The sequence below is a fragment of the Alligator mississippiensis genome, chromosome 1 (assembly GCF_030867095.1).
Source record: "Alligator mississippiensis isolate rAllMis1 chromosome 1, rAllMis1, whole genome shotgun sequence".
NCBI lineage: Eukaryota > Metazoa > Chordata > Crocodylia > Alligatoridae > Alligator > Alligator mississippiensis.
The window spans coordinates 236,401,020-236,414,886 of record NC_081824.1 but is presented as its reverse complement, the minus strand read 5'-3'; the positions used below and the strand labels follow the sequence as shown (position 1 = coordinate 236,414,886).

The 13,867-nt window shown below is 42.2% G+C and overlaps 1 protein-coding gene across 3 annotated transcripts; it reads right to left on the bottom strand.

The window, feature by feature from the left end:
- Window positions 1–2,914: 2,914 nt before the first annotated feature.
- On the bottom strand, window positions 2,915–11,118 carry SRSF7 (serine and arginine rich splicing factor 7). 3 transcript variants are annotated; one of them, XM_059720302.1, is made up of 9 exons: window positions 11,017–11,118; window positions 10,379–10,559; window positions 9,586–9,762; window positions 8,609–8,683; window positions 8,423–8,524; window positions 7,314–7,367; window positions 5,099–5,143; window positions 4,346–4,381; window positions 2,915–3,225 (listed from the first exon to the last, which is right to left on the bottom strand). In XM_059720302.1, exons 1-9 carry the CDS (start codon window positions 11,042–11,044, stop codon window positions 3,171–3,173), a joined length of 753 nt encoding a protein of 250 aa, XP_059576285.1. In that variant the 5' UTR covers window positions 11,045–11,118; the 3' UTR covers window positions 2,915–3,170. The 3 variants fall into 3 exon arrangements, with proteins under 3 accessions (XP_059576285.1, XP_059576287.1, XP_059576286.1); XM_059720304.1 differs by having other exon boundaries at window positions 9,658–9,762; XM_059720303.1 differs by lacking the exon at window positions 5,099–5,143.
- Between the last annotated feature and the right edge of the window lie 2,749 nt (window positions 11,119–13,867).

Sequence of the window (13,867 nt, the reverse complement as noted above, 5' to 3'; positions counted from 1 at the left end):
ACAGAATAAGAAATAACACTGTTAAATTAAAAGGGAAATTTAGGTTGGAATAACTTTCCAAGTATGATGGCAGTTAAGCACTGGAAAATTACAAGAGATGCTGGATTTTGCATCCTTCAAAGTTTAAGAACAAGTTAAACAAACACTTGGGATGGTTTAGATTGGACTGACCCTGCCTGGAAAAGGAGTCATACTTTTCCGATTTCATGATTCTTACAATCCCCAAGTCCTTTAAGTGCATCCAAACTACTACCACGCTGTTATTTGGCCAGATACAAGGATATTCATACACAGAACCTATGGTTCTGACCACTGCTCCAAACTGGGCAGCAAAGCTAGGCTGACCACATACAGTGGAATGAGATCAATAACCACCCCAAGTTATTAAGGGAGAAGTTATACTAGAGCAGCCTCTAGGACTGTACTGGATTGTTTAGAAATTTGAGCACCAAAAAAAGACCAATAAGCAGTGTGGATGCAGGCAGGGCTTCCCATGTTAGACAACATGGCCAAGGAATGCTTTTGCCTCAAAACTTGCAAGGCTATGGACCAAGCAATACATTGAAATGTACACCTACTCTGTGAAAGAAAGATGAACCACACTATTACATGTTCCAATAGAATTGAACCTAGTCCTGGTGGTGGAAAGTGGACACATGGACAGCAATAACCCCTACACACCAGGGGGAGATCCACCCTGATGGCAAGCAGCAGCATTAACAGGTACTAATGCCACTAGTAGCCCCTTTGCAGCCTGGACTGCCCAGTTCAGACAGTAGTGTAATTGCCCCATGCAGGGAATTGCAAATTAACACTACTTCTACTTGGTATATTCCTGCACCCCAATACACCTACTTTTGGTGAAATCGTATTTCAGTGATCAGAGTAGACTGTCAACTAAGGAAGAGCAACTGAGTCCTTGCTTTAAAGGGTGGAAAGAGTCTTGAAGAAGAGAGGTACCAGTAGAGTGGTTTTAGTCTGCAGGTTTATTGTGGAGTAGGCTTGCCGTAACAGTACAGAAAGATAAGAGAAACAGCTGATCAAATTCAAGACCACCTGTGTGGTACTTTTACTGTAAAACTGCCAGGCAATGGAAGTCAATACTCCATACAAATGAATGTCATAAGTAACAGCTTTCTGGGCATTGTTGCTAATTGTTTGAGGAAAATCATACAATGTTGTCACCTCCTGCTCCCATTTTGCAGTTTACAATCGTCATATGGATATTATCAGAATGTTAAATCACAGCAGAATCCGGACCTAGAGCATCAATTCCCATTGCTAAGCACTAATGCACTGTATATGCACGCAACTTTACACAAGAAAAAAAATGAGAAAAGCTACTAAAGTGACTGGTAGATTTAAGACTTGACACTAGCCAGACCTTTTCAAAGTGTCAATGGAGTCTACCGGGTGCAAATTTAATATTAAACGAAAAGTCTGTTATCTGAAAATTTTGGGTTACCCAAGCTTAGTCTTAATGTCCATGAAGGGAATTTTAAAGTTTGCACTTTTTAAAAGGTATGAACTGCCATTAAGTGGTTCAGTAGAAGCCCAAACAGAAATCTACCCTTTCAAACTCAAATCCTTTTTGGGAAACCCCAATAGATTTTTACTATTGATTGTGACAGCAAAATATCCCAGAATATTAACGTGCTTGAATTTTTCTCAAAAAGGATGCTGGCAATCGAAGTGTCCTTGTTAATCAAGCCTAAAGGCAGCCACAGTCAGTTTCAAGAGGAAGTACCATACCTTCCAATTGCCAGATAATTATAGTCAAGTCTGCTTATGAGGATTGGCATACTTGCTCACAATTCATTAAGTTGTTTAATATTGCATCTGCTGTGTGCTAGAAATTAGTCCATCACTACCTAGACAATTTTATTTTTAATCATCAACCAAAAGGCTGTTTTGTGATTGCACTATTTGAAAGTAGTTATAGCAGCCCAGTTTGTTTAAGGTAGGGGCGTCAAACTCACCTCACCCCTGCAGGCTGGATCCGGACTGCAGGGTTCTTTGCAAACAAGATCTAGATGAAGCAGTGGGGCAAGCAGCAGTGGCTAATGCAGCAGTCACTTGCCCCCCACTGCCAACACATGCCCAATAGGGATCACCCCAGATTTAGGTAATGGGTCCCACCCCCAAATTCCCTGCTCTTCTACTAGCCACACAACAGGGCTCTGCAGGCCAGACCCTGCCTGCAGGCCTGAAGTTTGACACCCCTGGTCTAAGGGGAAAAACTGAATAAGCCATAGGAGAGAAAAATGCCACAATATTGTTGCACTAATTTCCCTGAATGTGTGTCATAGATCACTTTTAAATAACAGTGTTGTGCTTATGCCATTCGTTTTCTTCTTTATAAGTTAAGAAATATACTTTTCTCTTTACAGTGTATGACTGAAAAGCCAGATGAAATACAATGAAAAGCAGTGGTGACTGAGCTGTTACAGATTTTCAGTATGTATATAGACCTTTTTACCAATACTCATCTAATTTCAACAATTTAACTTTTTGAGTAAAGACCTCTGCCCCTTCAACTAAGACTAAGATATCTGGTACGTCATTGGTCTTGAATAAAAATTTTAAGTAAAAATCAAGTGGAAAAAATAGGCCTCTTGCAGATCACTTTTAGATACCATAAAGCAAAAGAAGGGCACAAATACCTTTCACAGAAACCATTTATAGATAACTTACAATTTCATCTCTTTGTGCATCTTAAAATGGAAGCAGAAACAGGAAGTCCAGACCACCAGGGGCTATCCAAAAACAAACAGGAAGGCAATGACTGATTCCATGGGGTTACACCAATATTATCACCGTTTTTAGAAGTCTAATGTTCTGCACATCAACTTCAGTGGCACACAACTTAAGACAACCAAGTTGTAACAGAAGTAGTAGGTTTACCACAAAAAGATTTCGTTAGAAATACATTTTATTTCAATGTGCCAATAAAAAAGTCCCACATTTCCAGATCACAGGATGTTAATACGTACAAGAAAAGCTGTGCACTAGTCTACTGATGTTTAAAAGATCCAGATTCATGTCAATTGCCAACTGACTGATATATCTTTCTAGCTAAATCCTTACATTTACATCAAAAGACACCACAAAATCCCTTATAATAATGTAAACAAAATATCTTTCTTTTCTAAAGGGTTAATTTTGTAATCTTAATCAATTCTTTCCGGACTTGCACTCCTTCGAGGGGTTCCTGATGGTGAACGGCTGAAAGTGAAAGAAACAGAAATTAGCAAGAGTAACTCCCCAGTATTGATTTGGAAGCAACGCCATCACAGAAACGTACAGTAAATATGCACTGAATCTGAAAGATTCTCAGAAGTAGAAGAGATCTCACTGAGGGTGAAACAGTAGCTCTTAGGAAGTGAGCATCAGCATGAAAGTTACTACCTATGCCAGTTTGTATACATTTCCTTTCCACAGAAGATTTCTACCCATCTTAACAAACATGCCTTCAGATGTCCTGAGGAAGATTCTTAAATTCAGATTAATGGAAACTACTTAAAATGGCTTTGACTAAAACTGGAAAAGCAAGGCTAATGATTATGCCAAAATATACAGGTCTGATAAATACTCATCTGGATTACAAAAGGCACTGAGAACTTCATCTTGCTTTTATCACGTCAACAGCTGCTAAAGCCAGCAAAAGATTACACCAATATGACTCAATTCAAACAGATAGCTATGTTACAAAATGCCTTCACAGTCCACTTTCTACATTAAGTATGAAGTCCTTTCTAGTTTTATTCAAAGCCATTTACATATTTCCTATTCAGATCCTCCCACTTCATTTATAAATGCTTTTGATAAACTGGATTTAGGATGCCCATAAAGGATTAATTAGAATCCAAGGTTCATAGACTTGTTCCTTCTGAAAAAAAATTAGTTACAAGTCATTGGAGTCACTAACTCAACTTTCTAAGGTAAGCTTTCACACTATTTGTCCATAAATGTATTCTTTGCTTTAAGCTTATGCTCTCACATGTGAACTCTCCAATAACCAGACTCAATATTACAGGCCCCCTCTAGTCCTTTTATTCTATGAAAGAAGTGAAGTAATTCAGCAGTAGCAAGGCAAGATGTTCAAAGCACGTCGTGTATCATTTTCATGCAGCTTTATATCTAGCCCCACTCTTTCATAATCTAAATGCTATCATGCGTTTAAAAGACCAGTCTATAACTCCAAGCATCAAAGGTTATGCTTTAAATTTGGAATAGAAATACAGGGAAAAGCCTGTTAATAGCTTCAGCGTTGATAAAACTCTGACTTGAGTATAAATCAATGAACACTCTCCAATGTTAGTCCTGTCTATATTAGTCAACTTACCTTCTCTTTGGAGATGCTGATCTGGATTTTGATCGGCTGTCAAAATGGGAAGAATAAAATTTAACCAATAAAACTTGAAATGATGCTTTAATTTCCAGACAAAACAGTAAAAATCTCCCAGCCCTGGACTGCACGTAAGATTAATTATCACTTACAATTTAGCCAGACCTTTCCAAAGAACGTGTGCAGATTTTAACTAATCCCCACCAACCCTACTAGCACTGAAGATAAGTATCCTCAACTTATCACAGACTCATTCTGAGCAGCAAGCTTCAGACCAGAAGACATCAGAAAGCAACATTGCTGGAAAAGCTAAGAAAAAAAACTAACTTGAAACCCTTCAAAAAGGGAAAATCCTACAAATGTTTTAAGAGCATCACACTAAATCGTTACATAATTTTGTGAAACAGGTGCAGTATCTTGAAAGTGGCAAAAGTGAGCAAGATGAAACAAGAACTGTGTGGGAAAATTACAAAAAGCTTAAGCAAAACACAAAAAAGGAAAAAGAAAAGACAATAAGAATAGGGTAACCCCCTATATGCATGCAAAGCCATTATTATAGAGCCACAATGGTATCGGATAAGACCATGGATACCTAATTCTGTAAGAATTTCCCATAACTAAATCCTACCAACAAGAAATCCTTCAAAATGTAAATTGACATACTGATCCAGGCAAAGAGCTTTGTGAATCACAACAAAGCAATACTAAATAATTAAGTATTTACGGAAGGCTTCTGCTTTACACCCTCACCTTTTAGCAGGTGAGCCAGATTTAGATCTACCACGGGACCCCGACCTACAATAGGAGAGAAATATAACTCAGCAATGGAGCCAGTGGCATGCATGTAAGTGAAGTTACCTAAAGGTCAAAATCCATCAGTTTGTGGAACTTTTGCTGCTAAATTTCAGGACACCTTTCTCTTTTAGTATTGTATGTGGCAGTTTTCATTCACTATTCTGTTCTAGATTAATGCTCAATACATGAGACCATTCACAGGAGTACACTGAACAAAGCTTTGACTAGTAATTCATAAAAAGCAATTGGTTGCCGTATTCCAAACTTGAAAGTTTTCACCAAGATGAATGTATACCTTCTTCTGGAGAGTCAAATGTTAGTTTTGCAATAGTACTCTCCTGAAAACACTCTTCATGTTAGTAAGGACCAGGCACTTAAGTCTTCAACTATGTGTGTCTCTACTGAAAACTGCAATTTTTTTCTCAGAGGGATTAACCTGGAAAACAATGCTACTAACACTATCCCCATGACAATAGCTTAAATTTTTTAGACAGGTTTCTCTGCAAAAGGTATTTTAGGTTTCCAGTAGCCAAGGCTTCCCTTGGCTAGTTCCAGTTTTCATAAACTTCAGGGCTAGCAAGGTGCGAAACATTATGTAACACTTCAAGCTTAAAGAAACAATCCAGGTCTGTCAACAAAAAGTCACTCAACCACTATATACATTCTGAACAGGAAACTTTATTTTTCCCCAAAGACCAACAGGGCTGTAGCCACAGGACCCTTGTGCTTTAGCAATCTTTCGATATTGATTCTTGTATTTCTTTTCATCTCTACATTACAAAGATAATGCAAAAAATCAATCAATCAGCCCTCCTGACAAGCTTGTGTGCACCAAATGTTAGCCAACTCGCTTGTACAAGTCTCAAAAACAAAGCCAAAGTACCACCCCCACACAACCACCTAAAGCACAATTTTAGCCATGCTTTATACGTTAATGAAGTCATGCCCCAATTGTGGAAATTTGCAATCTTCCCCCCAAAGTACCAGGACCACCATACCAAAAGCATTTACTAGTATCACTGCCCAGTGTCAGTTTCCGTATTTCAACTCTTGTGATGCTCATCTTCAGATAGCAGCTATCCTTAGGAACATATATTATTCACATAATAAATATATGTGAGGATCTTGTCTGGCTTACAACCCCCCCAATTAATGTGGAATTCAACCTAATAATTTCTACAGTACGGAAGCCAGGTGTAGCTCTTTGTCCAGAAAACCTTTCCAATGAAAGGCCTTAGCACAAGATTATCTCTGATGGTAGTTGTTTTGTAACCAAGGCACTAGGTTTCCCATGCTGTATGACTATAAATGTTTGATGCTAACTTAAAGCTGAGAACATTTAACTGGTTAGAAAACTATAGTACCTCTGTGCACACATTTCCTTTGTTCTGCTGTGAAGTCATGAAATTCTCTGACCACTAAGTGAATATTTTAGAAATCAAACATGCTAAACAAAACCAGTTCTTAGCCACTTTTGACTAATGCCAATTCTGATGTTTTCTTTACTACAGCAACCACTTAAACTGCATACTTTCAGTGAAAGTTTTCCACAAGCATGCACCTTAAAGTCTGAATACTGGGATTTTATAACATATAAGAACCAAAAATATCGGACTCTGAAAACAGTCCTAACTGCTAAAAGTCAACAGCTGATATGCAAGAGTATGCTGGAGAATCTACCTCACTCAGAATATTGCAGTTAACACTAGTTATCTTTTACTATGGACAGGGGGAATAAAAATGGGCAAGTTAAATTGAGGAAAACTCAATGGAGTGCTCATGAGGTAAAAATAAGATACTGGCAGCAAAAGGCTTTGCTCCACAGTTCCCCACCTCTACCCCTCACGGAACAAATTCTTATTTCTTTCTCCCAACTCCAATGCTCAGTTGATTTTTTCTTCCTTAAGTTCTCCTCAAAGAGCTCCATCTTTGTCATCTTCACTGCTCTCTTTCTTCTCCACCTACTTCCTAATCAATTCCTAAATATAAGAACTATAATGGAGCAAGAGGGCCAGGGAACTCATCAATTCTCTTCCTTCAAAGGTTTTTAAGAGACTTGAAAGGCTGTCAAGGATGGTTTAGGAGCAAGTGCATGTGTGCACAGTATTAGACTAGATGAACCCTTAAATTTCCTTAATCATTCTATGGCCAATTGTGGCAAAGATCTTACCTGCTTCTTGGCCATGTAACAGACCGGGATCTGGACCTTGACCTCGATCTAGACCTCAATTTAAAAGAAAAATGAATGAAAACCAATCCACTCTCTGAGAAGAAAACATTAATACAGTATTTAAAGCAGTCCTTTTTAGTTTGAACATTATGATGTGGAAATAACACTAATATTCTACAGAAAGACTGCACCTTTAAAATTGTAGTTTCAAACTCCAAACATCAGCTTTACAACTTCTGTTCAAGGGAAATTAAGAAAACAAGAAGTGCCGTACTGGGTCAGACCAGTGGTCTATCTAGCCCAGTATCCTGTCTGACAGTGGCAGGGCTTTAAAGGGAAAACATCAAACAAGACATCACTAGAGGGATCTATCCCCTGTATTCCAGTGGTTTTCAACCTTTTGCCACTTGTAGACACCCAAAAAATGTCATAAGGAAGTGCAGAACCCTTTGAATTTTAAGTGTGGGTATTCACATACTTTTGATTGATCATAGTCATGAGTTGTGGGCCTCTTAGACAGTCTGCAGAGCCCCAGGGGCCTGTGGACCACGAGCTGAAAACCACTGCCCCCTATTCAATAACCTCACTGGTATTTATTGGTTTAGAGAAACCATTCTGTTCAACAGCCATTAACAGAACTATCATCCATTAATTTAACCCCTTTTTGAACCTGGCTATGCTACCTACTGTGACAACAAAGGCCACAAGTTAATTATGCATTGCATAAAAATGTACTTTCAGCAAGTGCCCCTAGGACTAATATTCTAGGACTTGGTAAATAGTTCCCTGTTCACTTGGTCCACACACCCTTCCATGATTTTATAGAGCTCTATTACATTCTTCCTTTCCAAACTGAAGTGTCTTACCCTTCTTAGTCACACCTAGTATGGCAACTATGCTATACCCTTGATCATTTAGGTTGCCTTTCCCTGTACCTAAGAGTTAATATTATTCAATTTAGCCTTGAGTGCATCAGTTCTGCACTGCAAAAATGCCACAATCTTTCCACAGAATCTGCTCTCCAAACTACCTTCCCCCACCCCACATGATACCTCAAGTATCATTTTTTTTAACCAGCCCCTTGAAAGGAAACATTATCTGGTAATTACCTTGATCTTTTTAGGGAACCAGATCGGGATCTGCGGGGTGAGATTGATCTAGATCTACGAGGAGAGATTGACCGTGATCGGCGAAGGGAAGCTGACCTGGATCTGCAAAGAGATTTTTTTTTTTTTTTAACACAACACATTAGACAATTTCCCCGAAATGAAAGCATAAGACAGTTTGTGGTTTACCTTCTCCCACGACTTCGGCTGCGTGAGCGAGAATACCTTCTTCCTCTGGATCTTGAATGGGATCTAGACCGTGACCTAGTTTTAGGTTAGAGACAAAGGTTTTCAGAACAACGTTCCAGCAATTAGTGCAAGCGAGCCTCGGCTGACGTCAAAGTCAGACAACTAAAAAACTAGTGTCTGCCAGTTGGAAAAAACTCAGGGCCTATTTGTCTTGAGCAATTTTTACTACCTAGAAAAATGTTAAAAAAAAGCTGAATTACATTTCAGAATTACATTAGAATTAAAAAAAAAACACTGTAATGTGTATTTAAAATAAACCTTGCAAGTTTGCAGGTCGACCCTCTTTGGCCCAAGGTCTAGCAGATCTAGACGATCTAGAAGTATCTATAGCCGATCGCTGCATCTAGGTGTTCTCTTCAATCTAACGACGATCAAACTGACAGCCAAATGAGCCAGGGTGAGGCTTGATTGACGCAAGAAGATTTTTCTAGGTGGGCATGTGGTCAATCTGGTGTTCCTCTTTCTAAACCGGAGGGGGGGGCCCCAATTGAAAGCCAAATTTACTGTTACGGCGGTCACCGTCTCAAATTTTCTGCCCTTAAAGAATAAGGTGAAGCTAGGTGTAGATGGCTCGAGGGGATCTGGCCTCTTATGCTGATCACCTCAAGGTCTAGGAGGATCTTAAGTGTCGGATTTGCAAGGCGCCTCAGCATGAAATCTTAAGGCTCGTGACATTCTGAATCAAGGCGACTGACTCAAACGAAGAAACCTGAAAGGTTTTGACCAGGTTGATTATTAAGATAGTGACAGTCCATACGAAATAGCAACAAATCGCAACATACGCCTGCACAGTTAGTTATAACATTAACGTTAACCATAACCAAAACCGGCGTAACAATCTCTTCTGTGCTAACAAAAACTACCAGAGTAACAGGCCTAGCCAACCAACCAACCAACCACTCCGGTCACGTACGTACCGGCTCCTCCTCCGACGACTGTAACGATGACAGTCATACGCATAATGACCCTTCTCCCCACATTCGTAACACCTGTCGTTAGGATCAAACGGCCGTCGGGCTGGAGGTCTGTCATAGCGGGAGCGACGAGGCATGCCGGTCGACAGCTCTACACGAACTCTGGAGCCGCAGATTACCCTGCAATTGAGAAAGTGAAACTGGGTAAGTGACACAGGTTTCCCTTGCTTATGTTGTACATCCGTTCCTGAAAAATGGCATGTAACTCAAATTCGCATGAAGGGATCCCACTTTACAGCGTAACAAATAGGGATATGTTACAAGACCTCAACTGTACTGACCCCCAGACCCATTTCTACCACTTTTACAAGACAATTTTGGTACTCTCCAACAGCAGACAGTACACGCAAGCACAGGGCACTATCATAATGGGGGAGGCAACTACAGAAACGTGTTGCAGACAATGAGCAAGGAGCACAGATCCACACAGGAGACTATATTTTAGTGCTTATCATTCCCAATGCACCGCACAAAGCAGTTGACTGCAGGTGTCTACCACACCGCTCCTTAAGAGTGAATTTACCTCACATACAACACATTTTTGGTATAAAAAGGCTTGTTGCATAACAGCGAATTCACGCATACGGAACCCACATAAAGCGAGAAAAACCTATGTATTTATCCCTTGTGAAATCCCCATCAGGGATGCGCCTCAATTGAAGACAAATCTCAAACGCTGAGCCAGCAGCTTGTTAAAAATAAATAAATAAAAAGCCCCAAAAAACCCAACACCTACTTTCCGTCTAGTCCACGAACAGCATCCTCAGCGTCTCGGGGGTCTTCGAACTCCACGAAGGCGAAGCCCGGCGGGTTTCGGGCGATCCACACAGTGCGCAGCGGCCCGTAGTAGCTGAAGGCTCTCTCCAGCTCACCCTTCCCGGCGCCTGTGCCCAGGTTCCCCACGTACACCTTGGTCTCTGGCGGGAGACAGCGGCCGTTAGCGGCTCGGGTCCCGCGGGCGGGACGCGCGCTCGGAGCCTCCACACGAACCCCCGCCCGCCCGCTGCTGGGCCTCCCGCGCGCCCAGGCGCCGCCATCTTTGGCACCGCCTCCATTTTGGCGCGCGCTGCCCGCGCCGCCCCTCCCCCCGCTGCCCGGCGTCTCCTGCTGCCCCGGGCGCGGAGCCGACCCCGTGCCCCGGCCCGGCCCAGCCCGGCCCTTCTCCGCGGCCCCGGCGCCCCTCCTAGGTGGACGCCTCGCGGCCGCGCAAAATGGCGACGGCCTCTCCGCTCCGCCTCAGCGCGGTCCGGGCTGCTCCACCGCGGCCAACTTCCCCCTTCCCCCTGTCCCCGCAGCGGCGGCAACGGCAGCCCTTCGCCTGCGCTGCGCAGCGCACCGCGCCCCGGCCCGGCCCGGCCCGGCCCCAGCCCCTACCGCCGCCATAGCGCCCGTAGCGCGACATCGCCTCAGCTCCAACCGCCGGCCCTCACGCACGCGCTCCGCCACCGCCCGCCCCCCCTATATATAAGGTCCGTTGGCGCCGCGCATGCGCACCGCGGCCCAGCCCGCGCGCGGCGGGAAGCGGGCCGCGTGTCGCCATAGCAACGCGGCCTGGGCGCACCTGTCCGGTCCCGCGCGCCGGACTGCCGGTCGGGAGTGCCCCGTGGATGGCCGACGGGAATCGTGCGCTGTCGCTGCTGGGTGGGCTGAGGGCTCGTAGTATCACTGTGGCCGCCCGGGGCCAGCAAGGGAGCCCTCCCTTTCGGGTGTCTGAATGACTGTGGACCGGCTACCTCTCCCCCAGACTGGGCGCCCAGAGCCTTTCATCGCGGAATAAGGGTGCGCCCAAGCAACGCGATCAGAGAAGCGCTATTTCACTTCTCCCAGCAAGAGGAGTTCGTTTCCCATTAGCCAGTCAGCTATTACGGTCGCTTCTCGCGGCCCAAGTCCCGACGGATCTTCAAGTGTTGAGAAGCCCTAGCATACTTGTCCTAGGTCTTCATCCTGCACATGGAATGGTCTTAAGGGACCCTTGTACCACCTCTCATCCATTTGCAGGACTCGGTTCTTAGTGTTCTTACGGTTCTCACTGAGAAAAATGTGGGCTATGCTGTTTCAGTTTATAGAGGCACAAGACAAGGATTCCTTAGGGTGATAGCTTATATTGGACCAAATATATAAAGGATTTCTAGCTGTAGAAATAAGCTTTGCCTATCTAGTTAGTCTAATAAAAGACACCACGCTAAGAAATCCTTACCCCTGTCGTGGAAACACACGCAGCATACTTTTGGGTCAGGTCAGCAGAAGCTTTTATTTAAAAGAAACTACAGCTGTAGGGGGGATTCCAAAGTGACATGGATTTCCCAAGCACTTGGAAGGGGTCCCCCCCAAGAGCAAAATCAGGAGGCTTATATACTTTTTAACAGTTACTTACAACTCACGTGATCATAAAGTGAAATTAGCATGAAAAGCGGCTATAATATTACTTCATTATTTCTTTGCTGTAATCAGGATGGGAATTAATGGGGGAGGCGAGGTTAGTTCACAAACCTCCTTCTTGCACCTGGAAATCAGAGTTGTACATACTTTTTGCTATCTTCAAGGCCGCGGTGAGCGAAGCAGTTGCAGAGGAGTTACAAAGAACAAACATTTTCTCTTATCTGTTCTACTATACAGAGCCAGCAATTCTCCACAAAGCGGTTATGTCATCTTATAACTAAAATAATCAAAGTTTAAGGCATATATTTTTTCTGATTCCACACCCCTCACACAATTTCTGGACCATCACAGCAACATCACTCTTACACTAGCTTATTGATGCCCCACCATTTGAGTTGTCTGATTTAAGTGTGAAGTTCAGGTGAAAAGCACTCTTAGTTCCAGTGACACAAAACAAACAGACTTGTACTAAACTTTCTCCCAAAGTACTTTGGGACTGAGAATAAACTAGGCCAGTGGTTCCCAAACTGACAGACTGTGTACCACCAATTTAAAACGATACAACCTTACGTACCACCGGCAAATTTTTCAGTTCAACCTTATGTACCAGTGGCAACTTTTTGTCATATAAAGTAATTGTAATAAATCTGTTAACGTATACCACTGACAGGTTGTATGCTTGGCACTGGTGGTACACGTACCACAGATTGGGAACTGATGAACTAGGCAACCTTCAGCACCTAAAGGCCGTTTGTAATTTCTGAGGTAAGGCCCAAAGGAGCGTTGTAAGAATCGTCTTCTCAACTATAACTAGAGAAACAGCTACAGATGTGTGAATTGCTCTTTTAGCTCAATGGGAACTTGATTCAAAGTGAATAACTAAAAACAGGTCAGATTTCCCTTGGAACAAAGTCTTTTTATTCTGGCATTTTACCCACTCATTGTCTCACCCCAACTACCTGGAAAGTTACAGGGATAACACTTTTTCCCTCGGGACAATATTGGCTAATTAAAGTTAATTGCCATTCAAATTGCATGTATAAAAAACTGTCCTGCACCTGTCTTGACACAAGTCAAAGCCTGAAGAAATCAGTAAGGAGAAAAGCACAATAAACCCCAGTTGCCTATTTTTAATTTATTAAAGTCAACAGATATTAGCTCTGAAGCTTATGAAAACAGTTATAAAGGTCACTACCCTTGATTATTTAACTGCCAGGCATTTTATATTAACAACTAATGCACCAAAACTATGTTAAAAAAACAACAGTAAAAAACAACCCCTTGCATCACTTTGCAAATCTGAATAAAATATCATCATACTGTGGGTGTCAAAGGTTAATTTTGCAGAATCTGAGGTTAAATGAAATGACACCGTTAATCTGCAAAACTATAAATCACACGGTTTGGAGTCTCTTTAGTTCCCGCTCCTCTGTTTTAGTCTCAAAACCATCACACACTAATTTTATCAGAAATACTAATGAAATATGTTTGATGTGGGGCCATTTACCTGAAGTGATCCCTAGGAAATGTTTCATCAGTAAAATAGAAACAGAATACAGAACTTTTCTAGAACAGAAACAAACATTATCCACATTTTTAAATAAGATTTTCATCGTCCTAGCTGTACCAAAAAAAAGCTTATAAAAATGCCCAAACGAAAAGACTCACAAGTTAAATGAAATCTGGCATGCACACAAATTATACATGCACACATCACATGTGTTATACTGCGCATATAGTTCCCCTTGTATTTTATCAGACTTTTTGCATAACCGAATGATTTGGTGGGCCTGAACAGGTTGGGGCACAGCGACCAGATAATGAAGCTGTGCACTTTCAGAACACT